Below are 19,240 nucleotides of genomic sequence, written 5' to 3' on the forward strand. Positions count from 1 at the left end.
GAACAGGATCCCACTGTAGAGCATGCCAACTCTCTCCCTAAGCCCTAAATGAAAAACATAGCCAAACATGAGCGCTGTTGATAGCAGGTGCAGGAGTCAGCACAAAATTCTACTCTATAAACGGTGCTCCGAGTTAGGAGTCATTTATAGAATAGCATGTAGTGCCAAAATCTGCGCCAAACTTTTAGGCACAAGGATTTACATCAAATGAAACCTAATGTAAATGTTCATGCCTAAATTAACTGTGGATCCCATGAATTCTATAATACTGTGCACAACTTTAGTGAACACCCCCTGACCCACCTATGTTCTTCCATGTCCATGTTCCCTTTTCAATTTTATGCAAAGAGGTTTATGTGTACATCTTTATAGAACAGCGCTTAGCAAGATGTGTGTGTGTAAATCCAAACTGATGCCAATTAGTGCCAATAACTGATTGCTTGCACCCAATTATTGCACCAATAGGTTTAAATTGTGCACAGAAATAGAGCGTGTGACCACATTTCTGGTCACAATTTTGAGTACCATAGAGTCCAGGGGCATAAAGAAAGTGCTAATCTTAAAAACGTATGATTTTGGCAAAATGTGGCCTCAGGAGGGCATAGAGCTTATAGAAGCATATTATAAATAGTATGTGACAAAGACTTTACTTAATCCATTATATAGCACAGTACAAAAATGGATCAGGATTTACACAGAGAATATACACAGGACGACTTAAGAGGGATTACTGGTGCAAGGCTTGATTGTGGAAAATGATCAGCTTAATTATTTATTTATGTCACTTGATATACTGCCCTTCTACTATATGCCAATCAAAACTGTTTACTGTTTTGGTCCAGCCTTATCACAAACATTGGAAAAACAATCTAAAACAATCATTAAACCCATATGCAATACGATTCAAAAAAACATACAACTGGCAAGATATATGACAGTCTAAACTAATTACAAAACAAAAAATTAGGCAATTTCGGATTATGGGTATATACCCTATACCATAATGCTTTCCAAATTGACAACTGCTCACAAATTCTCCAGCTCTTCACGGATCCCTAAAAGCCCAATTTGAAAAAAAAAAGTTTTAAGATCTTTTGTAAAATAATTCAAATGGATTTCCATCATAGATGTTGTGCAAGAGAATGCCACAAAATGAGGGCCAAAAAGAAAAAAGCTGCTTCTCTACTAGAATCTAATCAAGCTCTTAAAAGAGGTAGAATAACAAACAATTCTGTTTCTGTGACCTCAATGTGCGTGTTGGATTCTAAGGACTCAGCAAGTTGATCCAATATTGAGGTTCTTCCAGTTGTGTACCAAGACTAGTGATTTATATTTCAAATGAAAAGAACAGGGCAACCATGTGAGCCTCTTTTAAAAGTGGTGTGACAAGGTGATAGTACCTGGCTCCAGTGATGATCATAATGGCTATATTTTGGATGGTCGGGAGACGTTTAATAATATACTTTGGTAGTCCATTGTACAAAAAATTCCCACGATTAAGCCTACGCAAGATTAGTGTATGTACTAATTTATACTGATCTAATGATATGCAATGCTCCAAAGCAAGTCCTAATGACTACTGCAATATGTGATTCACAGGTTCATCAGGAGTCAAGAACCACTCATAAAATCTTTGTACTCTGATTCAAGGATACTATTATGCTTATTTACAAGGCACGTAGACTTACAAAGTTGGATAGTAACCTATGGAACTGTAAGTCTAAGTGCTTTGAAAATGAGCCCCTATGGCATTTATTTTCGAAACACATGGACGTTTCAAAATGCTGAAATGGAAGTTCATCTGCTTGAAACGTCTAAATCCCAATTTTGAAAAGGTAGGATTTGGATGTCTGACACTGCCATATGTCCACATAGCAAGGGGGAGTGTTGTGGGTGTAATTTGAATGGGACTAGGGAGAGTTCAAAATCAGGATATCCAACAGCGATTACCGAAGGGAAGGAAACATCCAAGTCTAAAAAGGATATCCTTAGTTAGACCTGTTTCAATCATGTCTAGAGAGTTTATAATTAACACTATTATAAGCAATCCCATGGATTACAGGATTTGCATGTATGACCAAATCAAGAGGTTCCAAAGTGAAATTAAATAACATGGATGAAAAAGCCATCCCTGCTTAGTGCCGCACCGAAGCTGCTGGAAACCAGAGCGTACCGACTGAGCCAGTCTGTCTCCGTATTGAGGGACCCCACAAACCAGCCCAAGGCACAACCGAAGTCTCACTACCATGTCCATTAACAAGCTGGACTCCCCCGCCAGCAGACTGCTAGGAGTCCCCCCCCCCCCCCAGCGAGGCGGAAAAAAGGCAACCGCCGCAGGCAAGACCGAAAGACCCAAATGGCGGCATTCCCAACAGTGGGGCAAAAGCCTCCAGAGCTCGGCTCACTGCACGCAGCTCTAGAGGATAGAGGGCCAATGCCCTCCTAGGAGACCAAGAGCCCTGCACCAAGGAACCCCAGCAAAGTGCACTCCCCAGCCTGAGAAGCTGGTATCCATAGACACCACCTCTCAAAGCAGGCTCGAGGAGGACCTTCCCAGGGTCAACGACTGGGGAAGCAGCAATTCCCTCATGCACTGACTGACAGCCAGAGAGCAAAAGAGCAAGATGCTGCCACCCTCTGAAACCTGTGACCAGCAGCTGTGCAGGGCCCCCTAAAGCGGCCGCATGAAAGAAGAAGGGGCCCTTCCACAGCCGCTGCCATAGATCTAAGGACCTGCACGAAATACCAGGCCTGTGGCTGGTGACAAAGCAGGAATGGAAAACTTGGAAGCTAACTTAAAGTGCTGTCCCTCTGAAAAAACACTCAAGCTCATCGGGAGTAAAAGTTGGCGCGCTGGCGCCAGCCTGCTCCTGTTGAAATTAAACACCCAAACCACACAAAAAAACTGGGGGTGAACCAGCGCTGAAGGGGTGTCTACTCAGGCTAGGCAAGAAGAGACCTGGAGTCATCCAGGTACAGGAGAACACAAAAACCTGTGTCTCCACAGAAAGACCGCCACTATGAGCATGACCTCAAAAAGGGTCCTCGGGTCTGACGGAGCCAACTGGCAGGGTCCAGAACAGGAATGAACTGCCAAGACAGCCTGTAGTGGGAAAGAGAAGTATGCCTCCCTGAGATTGAGAGTGGAGAGAAACTTTCTCTCCCAAACGGAGGCGATCAGGGACCTCAGGGCCACCATCCAAAAATGGATACCTGTGGATCCCTTGAGATCCAGAATGGGTTGCACTGTTCCCGTCTTCCTGGGAACCCCAAAAAGGATGGAGTACCGACCCAAACAGCGCTCGGCAGGAAGGACAGGAACAATGGCCCAAAAGGATAGCAGCACCTCCTCTATTCCTCTGCTCTTCTGCTCTGAGCAGACAGAGCCCCCCTCTGACAAGGAGACTGCAAGAAGAGAGGGGCTACCAGAGAGGAGAATGCCAGCCAGGCGCCATCACCCTGAAAATCCAGCACCTAAGCTGAGGAAAAGGTAGTCCACACATTCCGAAATGCCCAAAAGCAGCTCCATGTCGGTCCAGATGGGCCAGCCAGCCAGGCCACCAAAGGATGGCCGGGAGACAGCAGCCACTCATCCCGTGCCCTACTGGTTCCTGGTTCCCCGTCCCCCGGAACGGAGAATGCCAGGCTCGAAACCGAGCCCTCTGGCCAAAATTCTGAGGACCAGGCCTACCCTTAGTGCTGACACGAAACCGGGCACTTGCTTAGTCCACAAGGTGGTCCAAGAACGAGGAAGTCCCCTGGCAAACGCTGGGGCCTGACTCACCGAGCTCCTGAACCAAATCGTGGAGGGTGTAGCCAAGTAGAAAGGTGCCCCAAAGTGGAAACCTGACCACGCAGGCCTTGGAGGTAGCAACCACCGCCTACGGCCGCAGGCAGAACTGACAGCTTGTGGTGAATGCCAAAGACATACCCTAGGCCGAAGCCCAAGAATGTCATACACAGCATCCACCAGACAGGCAAAATGTGCCTCCAACCAGGCAGCCCGGGGACTGCCCCGGGAAACAGACTGCTGCTGCCACTGGCCCATGCCGCAGCCCTCGGTCCAAGACAGCCCGCAGCGGGAAAGACAAAGGACTACCAATAGAAGTCTGCAGCTCCTAATGCAAACACCTCCAAGACGGGCTACAAGGTCTGATTCAGCTTCCCATCTAGCAGATTCCACGAGGCAATGCCGCCAGCAACCAGGAAGGGAAAATTCAAGTGACTGCAGACACTGAGTCCAATGCAAAGAACGGAGCTTCTCCTTCTCCCTGCACTAGAGAAAAGAAGTGGGTCATGGTTCTCCCAACCTGTAGGCCTGAGTCAAGTACACTGTACATTGTGGTAAACAGGCCCCGAATGACCATTACATGGGGAACACCTTGGACAAGCCCCTGAGGCCCTACACAAGGCTAGCCGCCCGACTCTCCTCCAGAGAACCCCAAGGGTTTCGCTATGGGAAGCACTTCTAGCGCCACTGAAAACAGAGAGCCGAACTCCCCCCCGCTGAACCAGACCGAACACCTGATGGTCATCCCCCTCCCTCAGAGGGAGCTCACCCTCCACCAAGGGCTCTGACAGAGGAGACCCCATAGAGCAGCCCAACTGCAGCAAAACAAAATGAAGACTCCACGTGTTATCCGCTGCAAACTCCTGGGAGCCAGCGAGGAAAACCCCATCCCCTGTCCCACAGGAGATGATAGGGCCGCTGGAGAAGGGACTACTTGCACCAACCCAAAGTCTGGCAGAGCAAGAGAACAAGCCCAGAAGGTCAGGCTCTGACTCAGGGCCCCCCGCCGAAGAGATCCCCACTGCTACAGATGTCTGCACAGGCCCTCGCGCCGGCAGAGAACAAAATGGCTGCCATTCCCGCCTCCCTCTCAGATGAAGCGCTGAGACGCTGTACTGGGGACCTGAGCTGCAAGAAACGCATTGCTGCGACTGAGGGTGCTCTGTGTGCGTGAGCCCCGACTCAACCCCTCCACTCGGGAACCAGACTGCACACCGTACAGCAGCCCGAGGAGGAACCCCGCCTGCTGCAAGACGGGTAGCTCCTCGCACTCCCAGCGGGGGCTGCCCTGAACGAAGATTGTCGCAGCAAGGGAAAGCATGTGGCGCACCATGCTACACACTCACTTGTCTTTCGTGTGCTTTTTTTTTTTTTAAACCAGAGTGCAGCACAACTCAACCATAAAGCTCTTTCTTTTGTGTGTGTGAGCACAGACACAAATCACTCCCAAGGACGTCCTGAGGCCCAAAGCACAGCAGAGAACACACTACCCTGGGTCCATGCTCCCAGGGGACATAGCCACCCCCATCACGGCAGGGCACAGCACCACCAGGTATGTCTGCCCACTATGCTCAACCGGGAACCAGTTGACCAACTGGACCAGGAGCAAGGCCTCAGAACCAGAGACAGCGGAAGTCTGTCCACCCACCTGCTGGAGATAGAAGATACTAAGGAGCTGAGCTGCTAGCAGGGAGCTATGTAGTGGTGCTCAGTTCTATATTCTCTATCTCCACCTGCTGGTCGATGGACATAACTACCACTCGTCCTGGAGTAGTGGGAATGAACGTAATGGAAGGGTGGATTCTTTCCAGTTTAGCTTGAAAGAAAGGCTGCTATGATCTGACCAAGGTGTCGGGGACCATTGTGGTTCAGATATGTGAAAGTTAATAGGGTCTGTAAATTTGGCTGCTAATAAATCTAGCTGATGTCCTTTGATGTGGGAGGACATTCAAAGAGTAGGGTAAGCTGGCTCTTCCAAAGAAAGCCAAGGGAGATTCTTATTTAAAAACGTGGTCTTTATTGAAAAACATCAAAAGACTCAAAACAACTGCCGTGTTTCGGCACCCAAAGCGCCTACATTAGGAGTCTATAAAACAGATAAATACTGGTATAAACATATATATGAAAATGCAAGATATGAAATTAAAAAAAAGCATAAGATACAATAACATAAAATGAAATACAATAAAATTAAATGCAATAGAATCCAGATAGCTTACAATAATACAAATAGTGTGAGCTTAAAACAACGTACAAAAACAAAAAGTAAAAAAATAAAATGAACAATAAATATAATACAAACAACTTGCCAGATTACAAATGAAGTGAGCTTAAAATAATATGCTGATACATGAGAAATGCCAATATGGAGTCAAAAAACGCTGACCTTATAGTGTAGATGACAATTCCAAGACCAAATTCAAACAAAGGCAGACAAAGTTTGTCCTGTTCATATAAAAATAAAAACAAAAAATGAAAGCATATGAATGCATGCTCTTCTTATAGAACAGCATTTAAACTAAGTCTGCTCAATTGTGAATTCAATAATGCAAAAAGGTTGGATATGGCAGAGGACAAGGCTCAAAAGAGAGAATCATTACAATAAAAGCACAAAGGAATCCCTAATGTGGCTTAGTGGAACACACAGCATAAAATAATACAGTGTTAAATGTGCTTCATTTACATCTGAACAGTAGAGAACTTTAGGAGAAGACCTCTCTCTGCCTAGCATATCCTGCTAGCACTCACTATCTACCTTCACACATTGTTGAACTCAGCTGCATTATTATTTGTTTTGCAGAGTTCAACATCAACAGACTCTTTAACTGCTAAAGCGCCATATCAGCTGTAAGCACGACACCTATATTAACCGTTATGGCATGTTAACTGCCATGTTAACAGCTAATGCAGTTCTGTAAATAGGACCCTTAGCATTTTAGTCTGTTTAGGGATAATTTTGTCCATTTTATCGCACAAAGAATTTTTAATGAAAATATTTCACATTTTCCTGCATCAGTATCCATTTGATTTATTGTTATTTATTTACAATAGATTTGGTTTTGTTAGAAAGACATTGTATTTGTTGTCAATAAGTGATTTCCAATACTAGTCATAGGTAAAAAAAAAATAGATGTCAAATATTTTTTTATTTTGTGATGTCAAATTGCCTAGCAATGTGTATGTACAGTATCCTATTAACCTGGGCAGCTTAAGTCCTTTCTTGATGGTAGAGATGTGGAAAGGAATTCTCAGGGGGAGAGTGAAGAGATGCTGCAGATGGGTTAGAACTTTTAAAGTGCTCTTACACTTTGGGGCTCATTTTCAAAAGAAAAAAGTCTCAAAACAGTGGCACTTGGACGTTTTTCTCTGAAAAACGCCCCAATTGTGATTTTCAAAACTCTAATTTGAGATGCTTTTCTCTACAGTGGCGTGTTATGGGCGAGATTTGGGCATTCCCAAAACTTGGATGTTTTAATGTCATAATGGAACAAAACAAAACAAAAATGTCCAGGGCTAAGAGACATTTTGATCTAGACCTGTTTCAATCATGCCTAAGTCACAAAAAGGTGCTCTAAATTATGAGATTATCACTGGAGGGATCAAGGCATCACCCCCACTTACTCCCCCAATGGTCACTGACCCCTTCCCACCCCCACCCCCAAAGATGTGAAGGAAATAGTACTTACCAGCATCTATGACAGCGTCAGATGTTAAGGCCAGTCCTATCAGAGCAGCAAGCAGGTCCCTGGAGTAACATAGTGGTCGGTGCAGTGGACTGTAGAGAAGGGGACCCAGGCCCAAACCTCACTCTAACTGGAACACTTGTGGTAGAAGTGTGAGATCTCCAAAACCCACCAAAAACCTACTGTACCTACATATAGGTGACACCTGCAGGCATAAGGGCTTACAGTGATGTACAGTTGGGTACACTAGATTTTTGGTTGGTTTTGGAGGGCTCACCATACAATATAAGAGAGTAACGGTGAGATATGTACCTAGGATTTTCATGTGAAGTCCACTGCAGTGCCCCACTGCTCTGATGGGATGTCTGTGTGGCCAGTCTATTAAGAATTCTGGCCACCCATACATCCCAATGGCTTGTTTTGTTTTTCCCTTGGACTTTTATTTTTTTCAAAAATGGTCCTAAAAGAGCCATGCCGAGCACAAAAATGTCTAGCAAATGGCCATTTTTGAAACAAAAAGTTGGATGTTTTCTGGGTTGAAAATGGTCATGTTTGCCATTGAATTTTTGGATGTTTTTCGCAAAATGTCCAAAATTGGACAGACATCATGTTGAAAATGCCCCTTTTTGTCTGCAAGTTTCCAAGTTTATTAAAACTTAATATACTGCTCAAAAATACTTAGGCAGTTCACAACACTAAAATCAATCCAATAAAATATGAAAAAGAATACCAGTAAATAATAGGAAAGGAAAGCAAAATGCAAACATATCCTCACACCACAATCATAAAAATATACACACACAGAGCAGATCGCAGGCCTTCCAGCAGACAGTCACGAAAATAGCAAACTGGGGGGGGGGGGGGGGATGGAAGGGGGTAGCCAAAGATCAAAATCAAAGGCCAAAGGCTGCTGAAAATAGAAAAGCCTTCAACTGCCTTTTAAATAGGGATAAGGACTCCACTTGCCTAATAAATATAGGCAGGGTATTCAATAACCTACATTCCATAAAAGCGAACAATCTATTTCTAAGTGGTTGTTGAGCTATCTCTCGCACTGAAGGAATAACCAAAAGATTTTAAAAAGATGATCTAAAAGTCCTAGCAGGAATATAGTTAACCAGAAGATCCAAGAGATATTTGGGGCCACCAGTATTCAACACATTATAGATCACAAAACAAAGTTTAAATGTTATATGGGATCTAATCAGGAGCCAATGCTCCTCGCGAAGTAGAGGGGTCACATGATTACATTTTTGAGAACCAGTCAAAAGTTTAATGGCTAGATTTTGGACTATCTGCAAATGCCGAAGATCTAATTGACGCAAACCACTGTATAAAACATTGCAGGAGTCCAATTACTACTACTAATCATTTCTATAGCGCTACTAGACATATGCAGCTAATTACAAGAAAATGGATCATGACTCGCAAAGCAGAAAGAGTAAAAAGACCACGAACTGAGTACAACATCCAAAGTTTAAAAAACAGGACTGAACTACTCAAAAGATCTGTGCCCAAAAGTTCGTTATTTCCTTAAATAGGCCAGCACTTTATTCCTTTTTTTTAAATTAAATAGTACCCATTTCTTCTGTATGCCCCCCTCAAAAAAATGTCTTAGCACACGTGAATGTAAAGGTTGTATTATATTGCCTTGTTGCAACTGAGTTACACTTTCTTTTTTCATTTTTTTAGTATACCTTAAAGTTTGTTTTGTACATCCAAAGACTTCTTGAAAAACATATTTGGAAATGTATATATGAATAATAGATTTTAAAAATGCAGAAAAATCTCTTGAAGAGCTTTATAAAAACATGGAACATTTAAAGGTGCAGGTGAGACTTTGTTGAGCTATCTAGATATGTATTAATTAAATCAAATCTAAGGCATATGCTGCAGACGTGGCTCTTTGCATAAGGAACATTTTAACAAACCACAAAACTATGACAATTGGAGGGCTGCTTCATGAGATTAGAAATTCAACATGTAACAGTATTGTATTCTGATAAACTGCATAAGATTCTTTGACACAAAATACATTATATGCCTTATAACAAGGAAAATCTGTCATATTCTGTCAATGGAAACTTTCTTGAATGTATGCTATGTGAAACAATGACAAACACCAAGGAAGCAAATGTTATAATCTACTTTTGCATAGCCAGTTAAGTTGCACATACCTCAGAAAATCTTTGTACATCTTGGGTCAGAGTTCCCACTCTCTTCCAACTGAAGTGCTTAAGAAATTTCACAATTGCTGGATTCACTGCATTGTCTGATGGAACTGTCCGGAAGAAGTAAGGGTATTTTTTCTTATCTGCTAGAACAGGTGTTGTTGCTGCAAATGAAAGCTGCATAAAAGAAAACCATTGAAAATATTAATTTATTTAATCCAGTGATGCTTAAACTACTGAAAAGAAATAATAAAGTATATCAAACATCATATAATGGAATTTTCTGATTATTTGTTCCTCTGACAAACCAAAACATGTGCAGCTTGCTTGTTCCATGTTAGAAAGAACATAGAAATGAGAACTGATACATTCATGGCGGTCGTATTTTAGAAAAGAATGTACTGATGCAGAGCATTTTCTAAAATACATGCTAGAATGAATGTGTATGTACTGGCTATGTGTGGCAGGAGCAACCATTTTACAATTGTCAACATCTAAAAAAATCAAAGGACGCAAAATTAGACAACTTAGGGGTCCTTTTACTAAGCCGCAGTAGTGTAGGCGTGTGTACTGGGCATGCGCCAGGCCAGTTTTTACAGCGTCTACAAAAAGGTTTTTTTTTAAAATGGGACAGGAAAAGGGCCGGCAGTAAAAATGAAACTAGTGCGTGCCCAAAATCGCCCTTAACGTCACCTATTGATCTAGCAGTAAAGGCTCATTCGCTACACGCTCAGTGAACAGTCAGTGCATGCCAAGTGCCGATTTCCACCGGAACCATCACGCGTAGGAGGAAATAAATAAATAATCCATCCACACGTTATGGGTGCACGCCAAATCTGAAATTACAGCCAGGAGGGCTCGCACATACAACCTACCGTAGCTAAGTAAAAGGGCCCCTTAGATGGTTGTGTTGGCCCTTACATGTGGTATTTCAGAATCTAGCTGTGTACTGTAAGTGGCAACACATATATACGTTTACCATTTTAGAAACCTACACATTTAAATGCTCCCAATCAAGTCCAGAGCCTGCAATCATTTGGTACAATTGATTTGGGTAGAGGGAGGAATATATTGGGGGGCCTTTTTATTAAGGCACGGCAAAAGTGAACTGTGCTGGTGTAGGCATGTGTTTTGGACTCATGGTGGTCCATTTCCTGAGCGCGCCTGGAAAAAAGGAGATTTTTTAATGTGCCAGAAAATGGACGTGCGGCAAAATGAAAACCAGCATCCGTCCATTTTTGGCCTGAGACCTTAACGCCACCCACTGACTTAGCGGTAAGGTCTCACACGCTGACCGGGCGGTAAGCGTGCAGGGTGCCAACTGTTGATTACCACCAGGTAAGGGCTCCGTGGTACAAAATAGAAAATATTTTTTACCGCGTATTTTGGGCACACGCCAAAAATGGAATTACTACTCGGGGCATGCGGTAGCCAGGTGGTAGTGTGAATTTGATGCGCGTTGGATGCGCATAGGTGCCTATCCAGCTTATTTTCAAACGAGAAGGTCGGCGATCTTCCGACACAAATCAGGAGATGGCCGGCCAACTCCTGAACCTGGCCAAATCAGTATAATCGAAAGCCGATTTTTGCTGGTTTCAACTGTTTTCCATTGCAGAGCCAGCCAAAGTTAAAGGGGGCGTTTCAGCAGGCTATGGAAGACGGGACAGGGGCGTGGTTATGAGATGGATGGCTTCGGCTAATAATGGAAAAAAGAAGGCCGGCTCTGATGAGCACTTCGCCGGCTTCACTTGGTCCATTTATTTTTAGGACCAAGCATCAAAAAAGTGATAAAAGTGATAAAACTCATTTTGAAAAATTGATAATTACACTTCCATAAATTCATAACTTTATCCACAAATTTATTTGTTTTGAGAAATGAATTCATTAAAACAATAATTTTATTAATAAATGTAATTGTTCTGCTGTTATATTCATTCTTTTTTAGAAACAAGATTTTCTGTATGGTGAAAAGGTAAAATTTGTAATTTCTTCCTCTTTTAATGAGTATATACATTTTTAAAGAAAACCTTTGTTATGTTTGAAAGCATTGACATATATTATTTTTGACGACCCATGTTTATAATTCATATTCATTTTTTTTACATATTTCATTATTTATTTGATCTTGGATGGTTGATTCTAATCATTTAGCTGATATAATTGTTCATCTTTTGTTGATTAATGTTTTAGATAGTGTATTATTTACTATTTTATCGTTTATTTACAAGAGTATTAATTTCCAACACATTTTAAGAGAATGTTTGTACATATAATTGATTTATATTTTTATTCTAAAATATTTATTTGTATAAAATTATTTCAACATACACTATTTTTAAGGGCTCGTCCTTATATATGAGTCTCGTTTAATTCAGTTAAAAATTATTTATGTATATTTTGAAATTTATAAATTATTATATTTATATTTTTATCATGATGTTTCTCCTCTTTCTATTTTTCTATGATATCATTGATGTGGCATAATATGATCAATGCGATATTTTCTTTTAATTCATTGTTAGAAATAATACATATTATTTACAATTTAAAATAAAAATCATATCTCTTGTTTAATATCAACTCTGCATATATGCTGTCAGTCCACTGTTATTATGTTTCAACTTACTTTATATGTTATGATTTGTTCCTTACATAGGCTGCTGATGCAGGCCTGATAGGCCGAAATACAGCTGTGTCGAGTCTCATTTACCTCCCCTTTTTAATTTTTATAATCAATAAAAAAAATGTTAAAATTGATTTCTGTAAGGTTGTCTTTTTTCATTTTCAATTTTAGTCGTCTTTGCTGTTTTGTTTTTTACCTGTTTTCATTGTAACCCACCCTGAATAAGGGCGGCCTAGAAAAAATAATAAATCTCCTAATCTAATCTATCCCTTATCTGTTCAGCAGGACTACCTGAATGTATAACACCACTGAATGTTATGCAGAAATATATGCTAATAAATCATCCACTTATCCATTTGCTGCCACCATGCACCTGATCACTGCCCCACCTCTATCCAGGTAATTAAATTAAAACCAGGTTACTGTGGCTTGGATGGCTACAGTGCCCCTTTTACTCCTTGATGATCTAACAGTGCCACGGATTCCCTCGCAGACTTACTGCTTCTAATATGGAATGCCCTCCTGCGGGAGGTGGTGGAGATGAAAACGGTAACAGAATTCAACAAAGCGTGGGATAAACACAAAGAAATCCTGTGTGGAAGGTGTGAAACCACACAAGATTAGCGGTGATTAGATGGCAACACCAGTAATTGGGAAGCAAAGCCAGTGCTGAGCAGACTTCTACAGTATGTGCCCTGAAAATGGCAAGGTCAAATCAAGATCAAGTATGCATATGTAGTTTCACATCATTCCCTATGCTATGAATTTATCTTGTTGGGCAGACTGAGTGGACCATGTGTATAATGTTTAGCTATAAACTATAAAGTTTTACTTCAGGAATACTGCACTATTTCCCATCCCCAATCTCTATTTTCCTATCAGCCACATGAAGGAATTTCTGGCTGGTCACATGCTCTGATGGTGAAAATGTTGCTAAGGCAACTGGCAACTCAGCTACCTGGTAAATCCTGTTACAAAAGTAATTTACTGAAAAGAGGACTGGCAAGGACACCAACTGCAAGTTTCCAGCACATATGAAAGTCCCAATTACAAGTCTCCAGCACATATGCAGCACCTATGATTGGTCCAGGGTAGAGGAGAGGTGGATGCTCACCACAGCCTATACAACCATGCTGCAGACAAAGGAACTCTGAAAAACTAGGTATGCTTGAAGAGAGAGTTTCAGATCCATCCAATGGCCTATGGCTTTTCCCAAAGGGGTCCTCTCCCCCCTTCGTAGAATCTAATTCTCTATATCTAAGAATCTTTCTTTCATTTATTCTTTCCTTCTTTCTTTCTTCCTCTTCTTTCTATCTGCTCTGTGACCTTTGTATGAGGAACAAACTTTTCTTCCTTCTTTTTCTCTTCTTTATATAATTAGTCTAATTACTTACAATTACCAGAGGTACTGATGTTAGATTTTGTAAGTTCGATATAACTTGAAACTGATGTCTGATGCTGTGCTGGTGGGTGAGTAATTAAAAGACTTTTCTCTCTGATTCCTGCACAACTTTTTTCTATAATATTTTATAAAATTTCATAAGTTGTTTAGAGAATAGCAAACCAAAAATGTGTAGCCTAGTACACCATACAGGGCTTTATCTGCCATTATCTACTATGTTACAGCACTTAGTACATTAGGCCTGTTTGGAACGTTGGAGGGCCAGGTTTAGGTAATCACTATATGCAAAGCAAATAGAAAAAAAATGATAGGGTCCACAGGAACCAACTCTGTAGGTGCCAAAGGCTGCTGAGCACCCCAAATACCAAGGAAGCTCATTCATTGTATTCTAGGAGGGATCATTTATATTGTGATTGGCACCTCCAGTATCTCTCCACACTCGTCCTTCCCTACACCCCTTCCCGTGCACTCCGCTCCATGGATAAATCCTTCTTATCTGTTCCCTTCTCCACTACTGCCAACTCCAGACTTCGCGCCTTCTGTCTCGCTGCACCCTACGCCTGGAATAAACTTCCTGAGCCCCTACGTCTTGCCCCATCCTTGGCCACCTTTAAATCTAGACTGAAAGCCCACCTCTTTAACATTGCTTTTAACTCGTAACCACTTGTAACCACTCGCCTCCACCTACCCTCCTCTCTTCCTTCCCGTTCACATTAATTGATTTGATTTGCTTACTTTATTTTTTTTTTTTTTGTCTATTAGATTGTAAGCTCTTTGAGCAGGGACTGTCTTTCTTCTATGTTTGTGCAGCGCTGCGTACGCCTTGTAGCTCTATAGATATGCTAAATAGTAGTAGTAGTAGTAATTGTGAAATGTCGATGCCTATGATGGGGTAGATATTCAAATCTCCTGCATGGTTAAATTGCGCTGATCACTGCTTGCTGAATAGTGACCCTGATGTACTTCAGGATAGCCAAGGTGAAGGACAAGAAGTTGTTTTTCGGTAAAACCAGCCACCTAGAGGGAAGAGGCAGATAAGGACTGTCATCGTGCTAAGTTTGTGGGAGAGCTAGCTGAGCATAATAATGGAAGAAGAATTGCTCCAGTGTCTGGGGATCAATCCAATTTAATAAAGGACAGAAAAGAGAATGCAAGCATGTATAAAAATTCAGTTTGCAATGTATGAAACATAACTTAAAAGTTTGTTATAAAATTTGAAAGAGATGAATCAAATAGTGAAGGAAAGGAAAGATAGGTTATTGTGATGGGAAAATTATGGGGAATCAAGGAAGGTCTATTTCAAATAAAACCTTATCACTGACAGGAAAAAAAGGAGGATTATTTGCCCTCTAATTATTATTTTTACTTTTGGTTAGGATTTGCTGAATATTTGTAAACCCAGCTTGTATTTATTTATTTCATGGCATTTGAAATACCACCTTCCATAACAATATCACAGCGGTTTAAAATATATAATCATAACTGGAAATCAGATAGAATTTGAACTTTTAAGTCAAAATGTCATTTAAGTAAAATAAACAAAATAGAAACAAAATAGGTAGAGAACTGTGATTTCACAACAATAATCAGCCTTAGACAACAATATATGAGACACAGGAGAGGAAGTCCAGAACAGCCTAACATTTTAAAACTAAATTAAATGGTTAGTCTAAAATGCCAGATTTTAACTCCTATTTTAAAATTCTTGTGAGAGAATAACCGTTGAAGTTCAAGGGGAAGCAAAGTCCATAGTATAGGAGAACATAAGAAAATAAGCATGCTATACTGGGACAGACCAAAGGTCCATCAAGTCCAGCATCCTGTTTCCAACAGTGACCAATCCAGGTTACAAGTACCTGGCAAGATCCCAAAACAGTACAATACATTTTATGCGAACAAGGAGACTCCAGGAAAACATCTGGCAGATGTTGCAAAAACTTTAAGGCACACCAGTAGCAAACAACAACACAACATAACACAAAGAATGAATTACGAACAGAAACCAGTCAAAGATACATGGACACGTCAACAACGTAATATGACAAAATGATTAACTGATGCAAAATGTAATATGATAACTGACTAACGGATATAAATGATTTACTGATGGAAAATGTAAGCCACATTGAACCGACAACTCTGGTTGGAAAATGTGGGGTACAAATGCAATAAATAAATAAATAAATGCTACTTATCCTAGAAATAAATTTTTTCCCCAAGTTTTCCTTTAGGAGGTTATCCAAACCTTTTTTAATCCCGCTAAACTAACTGCTTTTATCACATTCTCTGGCAATGATTTCTAGAGTTTAATTACACACTGAGGATTTGCTTTAATTTACTACTTTGTAGCTTCATTGTGTGCCCCCTAGTCCTAGTATTTTTGAAAAGAGTAAACAAGCGATGCAACATGATGAATCTAACCAGAGCTTACTATGATGGGGCACTATCATGATCCTGAGCCTTTCTGACTGAAGCAAACTGTGCACCATGCCCAGACCAAGATACAGTAACTGCTTTGGGACTGGATGAGTCTTTGATGAATAATCAAGTGTTCTGACACCAATTTTGAAGGCAAAACACATCATAAAAGTTTATTAAATATAATTGCTGGAAATGGAGACAATAATAAAGAAAGCAACAAGCGGAAGATTTGATTCTGAGTTCTTCTGCGTAAAATGGATTACCCCAATGATAGATCTTCTGGTCTGACGTCAGAAAAGAAAGTAATAGCTCTCAAAAAAATAAGCTACTCCTAATGTATTATTCCCAGAATACATACATCAAGAAGAGAAAAGCAAAAACTGATTTTCATCAACTCAAAGAATGTGTTCTCTGTGGAGATTTTCTGAAATGCTTTTTCTCCTACCCCACAAAAAAACCCAAAACAAGTAGCTCTAATTTGTCTTATGGTAGGTAGGCGGTCGGTGGCTCTGCTGTTTGGGGAGGCTAAAGTGGGTGGGGCCAGGCCTGAGTCCTTAATTGCCTGAAAGCATACAGAAAGGTCATCAAAACAATGGCAGATAATACCTTTTGTGAAAATCATCTTCATATCTCCAGGGACAGAGAAATACCCAGTGTACCTGAATATAATTCACCTTGAGCTACTACTGAAAAAGGTGTGAGCAAAATCCAAAAAAAAAAAAATCCAAATCCAAATGCCAGAGAATTAAGTGGCAAAGAAAATTAAACAGTGCAAGCTTCAGCAGATATATATTGGTCTCTTAGGCAACTGAATTAAAGTGAAATTTAAAAAAAAAAAGAGTCAGTTGCTGATACCTACATCTCTATAGAGGCCTGCAGTCTATCAACCCCCTCTTTCTCTCTCTCTCACATCCCACTTTCCCACAGCCAGTCTGCCTCTCTCTCACGTACATATCTTCCCCTTCTGCTCTCACCTTCAGAGAGCTTGTTGATTTTGCTGCCTCAAGACATAGGTAGGGTTACCATATGTCCGGATTTACCCGGACAAATGGGCAGAATGCTAGCCTCCCCTCCCCTTACTTACTAGTGCCCTGGTGGTCTAGTGACCTCTTCCGCCTTTGGGGCAGGAAAGAGCCCCCTCTTTCCTGCCCAGAGCGCTGCCCTTCATGCATCCTTCCTGTTGGTGATCCTCGGCGCCGATTCAAAATGGCCGCTGAGAATTGAAGTGACCTCACGAGACTTCAACTCTTGGTGGCCATTTTGAATTGGAACCGAGATCACCAACAGGAAGGATGCATGCAGGGCGGCGCTCCAGGCAGGAAAGAGGGGGCTCTTTCCTGCCCCGAAGAGGTCACTAGACCACCAGGGCAGTAGTAAGGTAAGGGGAGGAGGGTGACGGGGAGGGGAGGGCGACAGGGGGCGGGTGTGTGGTAGGGGCGAGGCATGTGTCCTCCTTTTGGAGAGACAAAATATGGTAACCCTAGAGCTAAGGAGCTGCAAGGTCAACAGGTTCTTCATGAACTTAGTTGCTTAAATATGTCTGAGAGCTGCTGCACATTGCAGTTGGACGGCACTGGTGGGGGGGGGGGGGGGGGGAGAGAGAGAGAAACTGCTGGACATGGGGTAATGGAGGGAAAGAATATGCTGGACCAGAGTGTAAAGATGCCAACACTCTGATGTTATAACAAACTAAAATTAAAGATTTGATGCAACCTCAGTAAGGCCAACACAATTCCTCCACTGTAAAACACTGTGCATAAACTTATCGTATGATAAGGTTCTGAGTGTGTATTTGCATAACAGCACTAACTTCCAGGACTCAAAAAGCAACAACCTTATGCATGAAAAAGCAGCACTGTAAATATTACACCATGCCCTAAAACACCGATACACCATCTAGTGAAAAAAAAAATTAAACAACTGCAACAAGATCTCTACACAGACTCTGCATGCTAGCAGAATACCATACCCTGGACACACACACAAAACACATAGAGACCCTTAACAAATGTGAAACAGTTTCCAGTTCAGTTTTTTGCTTTCATATCTCTATTACTGAGAAGCTCCTGCCAAGTTAAACTCTACTGAGTGACCCAGCACACAATATTCAATGTCACTTAGGGACCCTTTTACTAAAGGGTTGGTGCGCGCCAATCAACAGCCTGGCGTAATTGTGCCCCCAGCGTGGGCCATTTCTGGCGCTATGGAAATTTATTTCTGTATTTTTACCAGAGTTAGCACGGAAGCCTTTACCACCACCTCAATGGGTGGCAGTAAGTGCTCCCCCCTGAAATGGCCGCATAGTGCAAACTCACCGCATGATCATTTCTTTTTTAGGCTTATAAGAATCTTTTATATTTCAAGTTCTAATTAATAACATTCAGAACTTTCCCAGGTGCTTGCAGCACTAAGAAAACAGTGACTACTTTGAAAAACCTGTGTGTTGGTACTACAGAAGTTCAGGCCCAGGGCTCTGGTGTCTCTGCCAACTCTCCCACTGACTCTCTCAGGTGCACTCTGGATCTTTTTTTTTTTTTTTAATCAGGCCAATCGAGCCCTTTTTCCCCAGCACAAACTTTATTCCCTGCAAAAGGGGAAATTCTAACCAGGCAAGCCTATTAAAATGGATGGGTATTTTTGTTTATTTAAGCCTGGGAGCTGCAAAAGAGTCTGGGGGGATTTCACCCAAACAGGGTGACTAGCCGTGAAGTCAAGTTCTGCGCTCAACCAGGTCTGGTACGGAGACTGGATAACCTGGGAACAGTCCTTAGGCTCAACCATACTGCATGCCAATGGCCAGTGGCATGGGGAGCTAGGCCAGTACCAAGAACACCGCATAGCATGACCTACCATTTGCTGAGGTACAGAAAATACTGGATCCTTCCAGGGGGCACCACCAGCTAATACCAGTGATGTCACTGATAGAAATTTTTTTTTCTCTACCTCCATCTGCTGGTGGGAGGAGATAACACTCATTTGTGCAGAACAGTGTAGCTAGACACTAAGGGGGTCTTTTACTAAAGCTTAGCTCGAGATATCTACAGCAGGGCCCATAGGAATAAAATGGACCCTGCTGCAGATAACTCAAGCTAAGCTTTAGTAAAAGACCTCCTAAGGGCCCCTTTTACCAAGAAGAGGCCCCATTTTACG

At 41.8% G+C, this 19,240-nt stretch overlaps 1 protein-coding gene across 1 annotated transcript in view; it reads right to left on the reverse strand.

The window, feature by feature from the left end:
• GABBR2 (gamma-aminobutyric acid type B receptor subunit 2) overlaps window positions 1-19,240 on the reverse strand; it is a 1,273,589-nt gene that overhangs the window by 670,073 nt on the left and 584,276 nt on the right. The window contains exon 3 of the mRNA XM_030209562.1: window positions 9,651-9,821. Coding sequence (XP_030065422.1) covers window positions 9,651-9,821 — 171 coding nt within the window. The remainder of the gene's footprint in view (window positions 1-9,650; window positions 9,822-19,240) is intronic.

Source organism: Microcaecilia unicolor, chromosome 1, assembly GCF_901765095.1.
Source record: "Microcaecilia unicolor chromosome 1, aMicUni1.1, whole genome shotgun sequence".
NCBI lineage: Eukaryota > Metazoa > Chordata > Amphibia > Gymnophiona > Siphonopidae > Microcaecilia > Microcaecilia unicolor.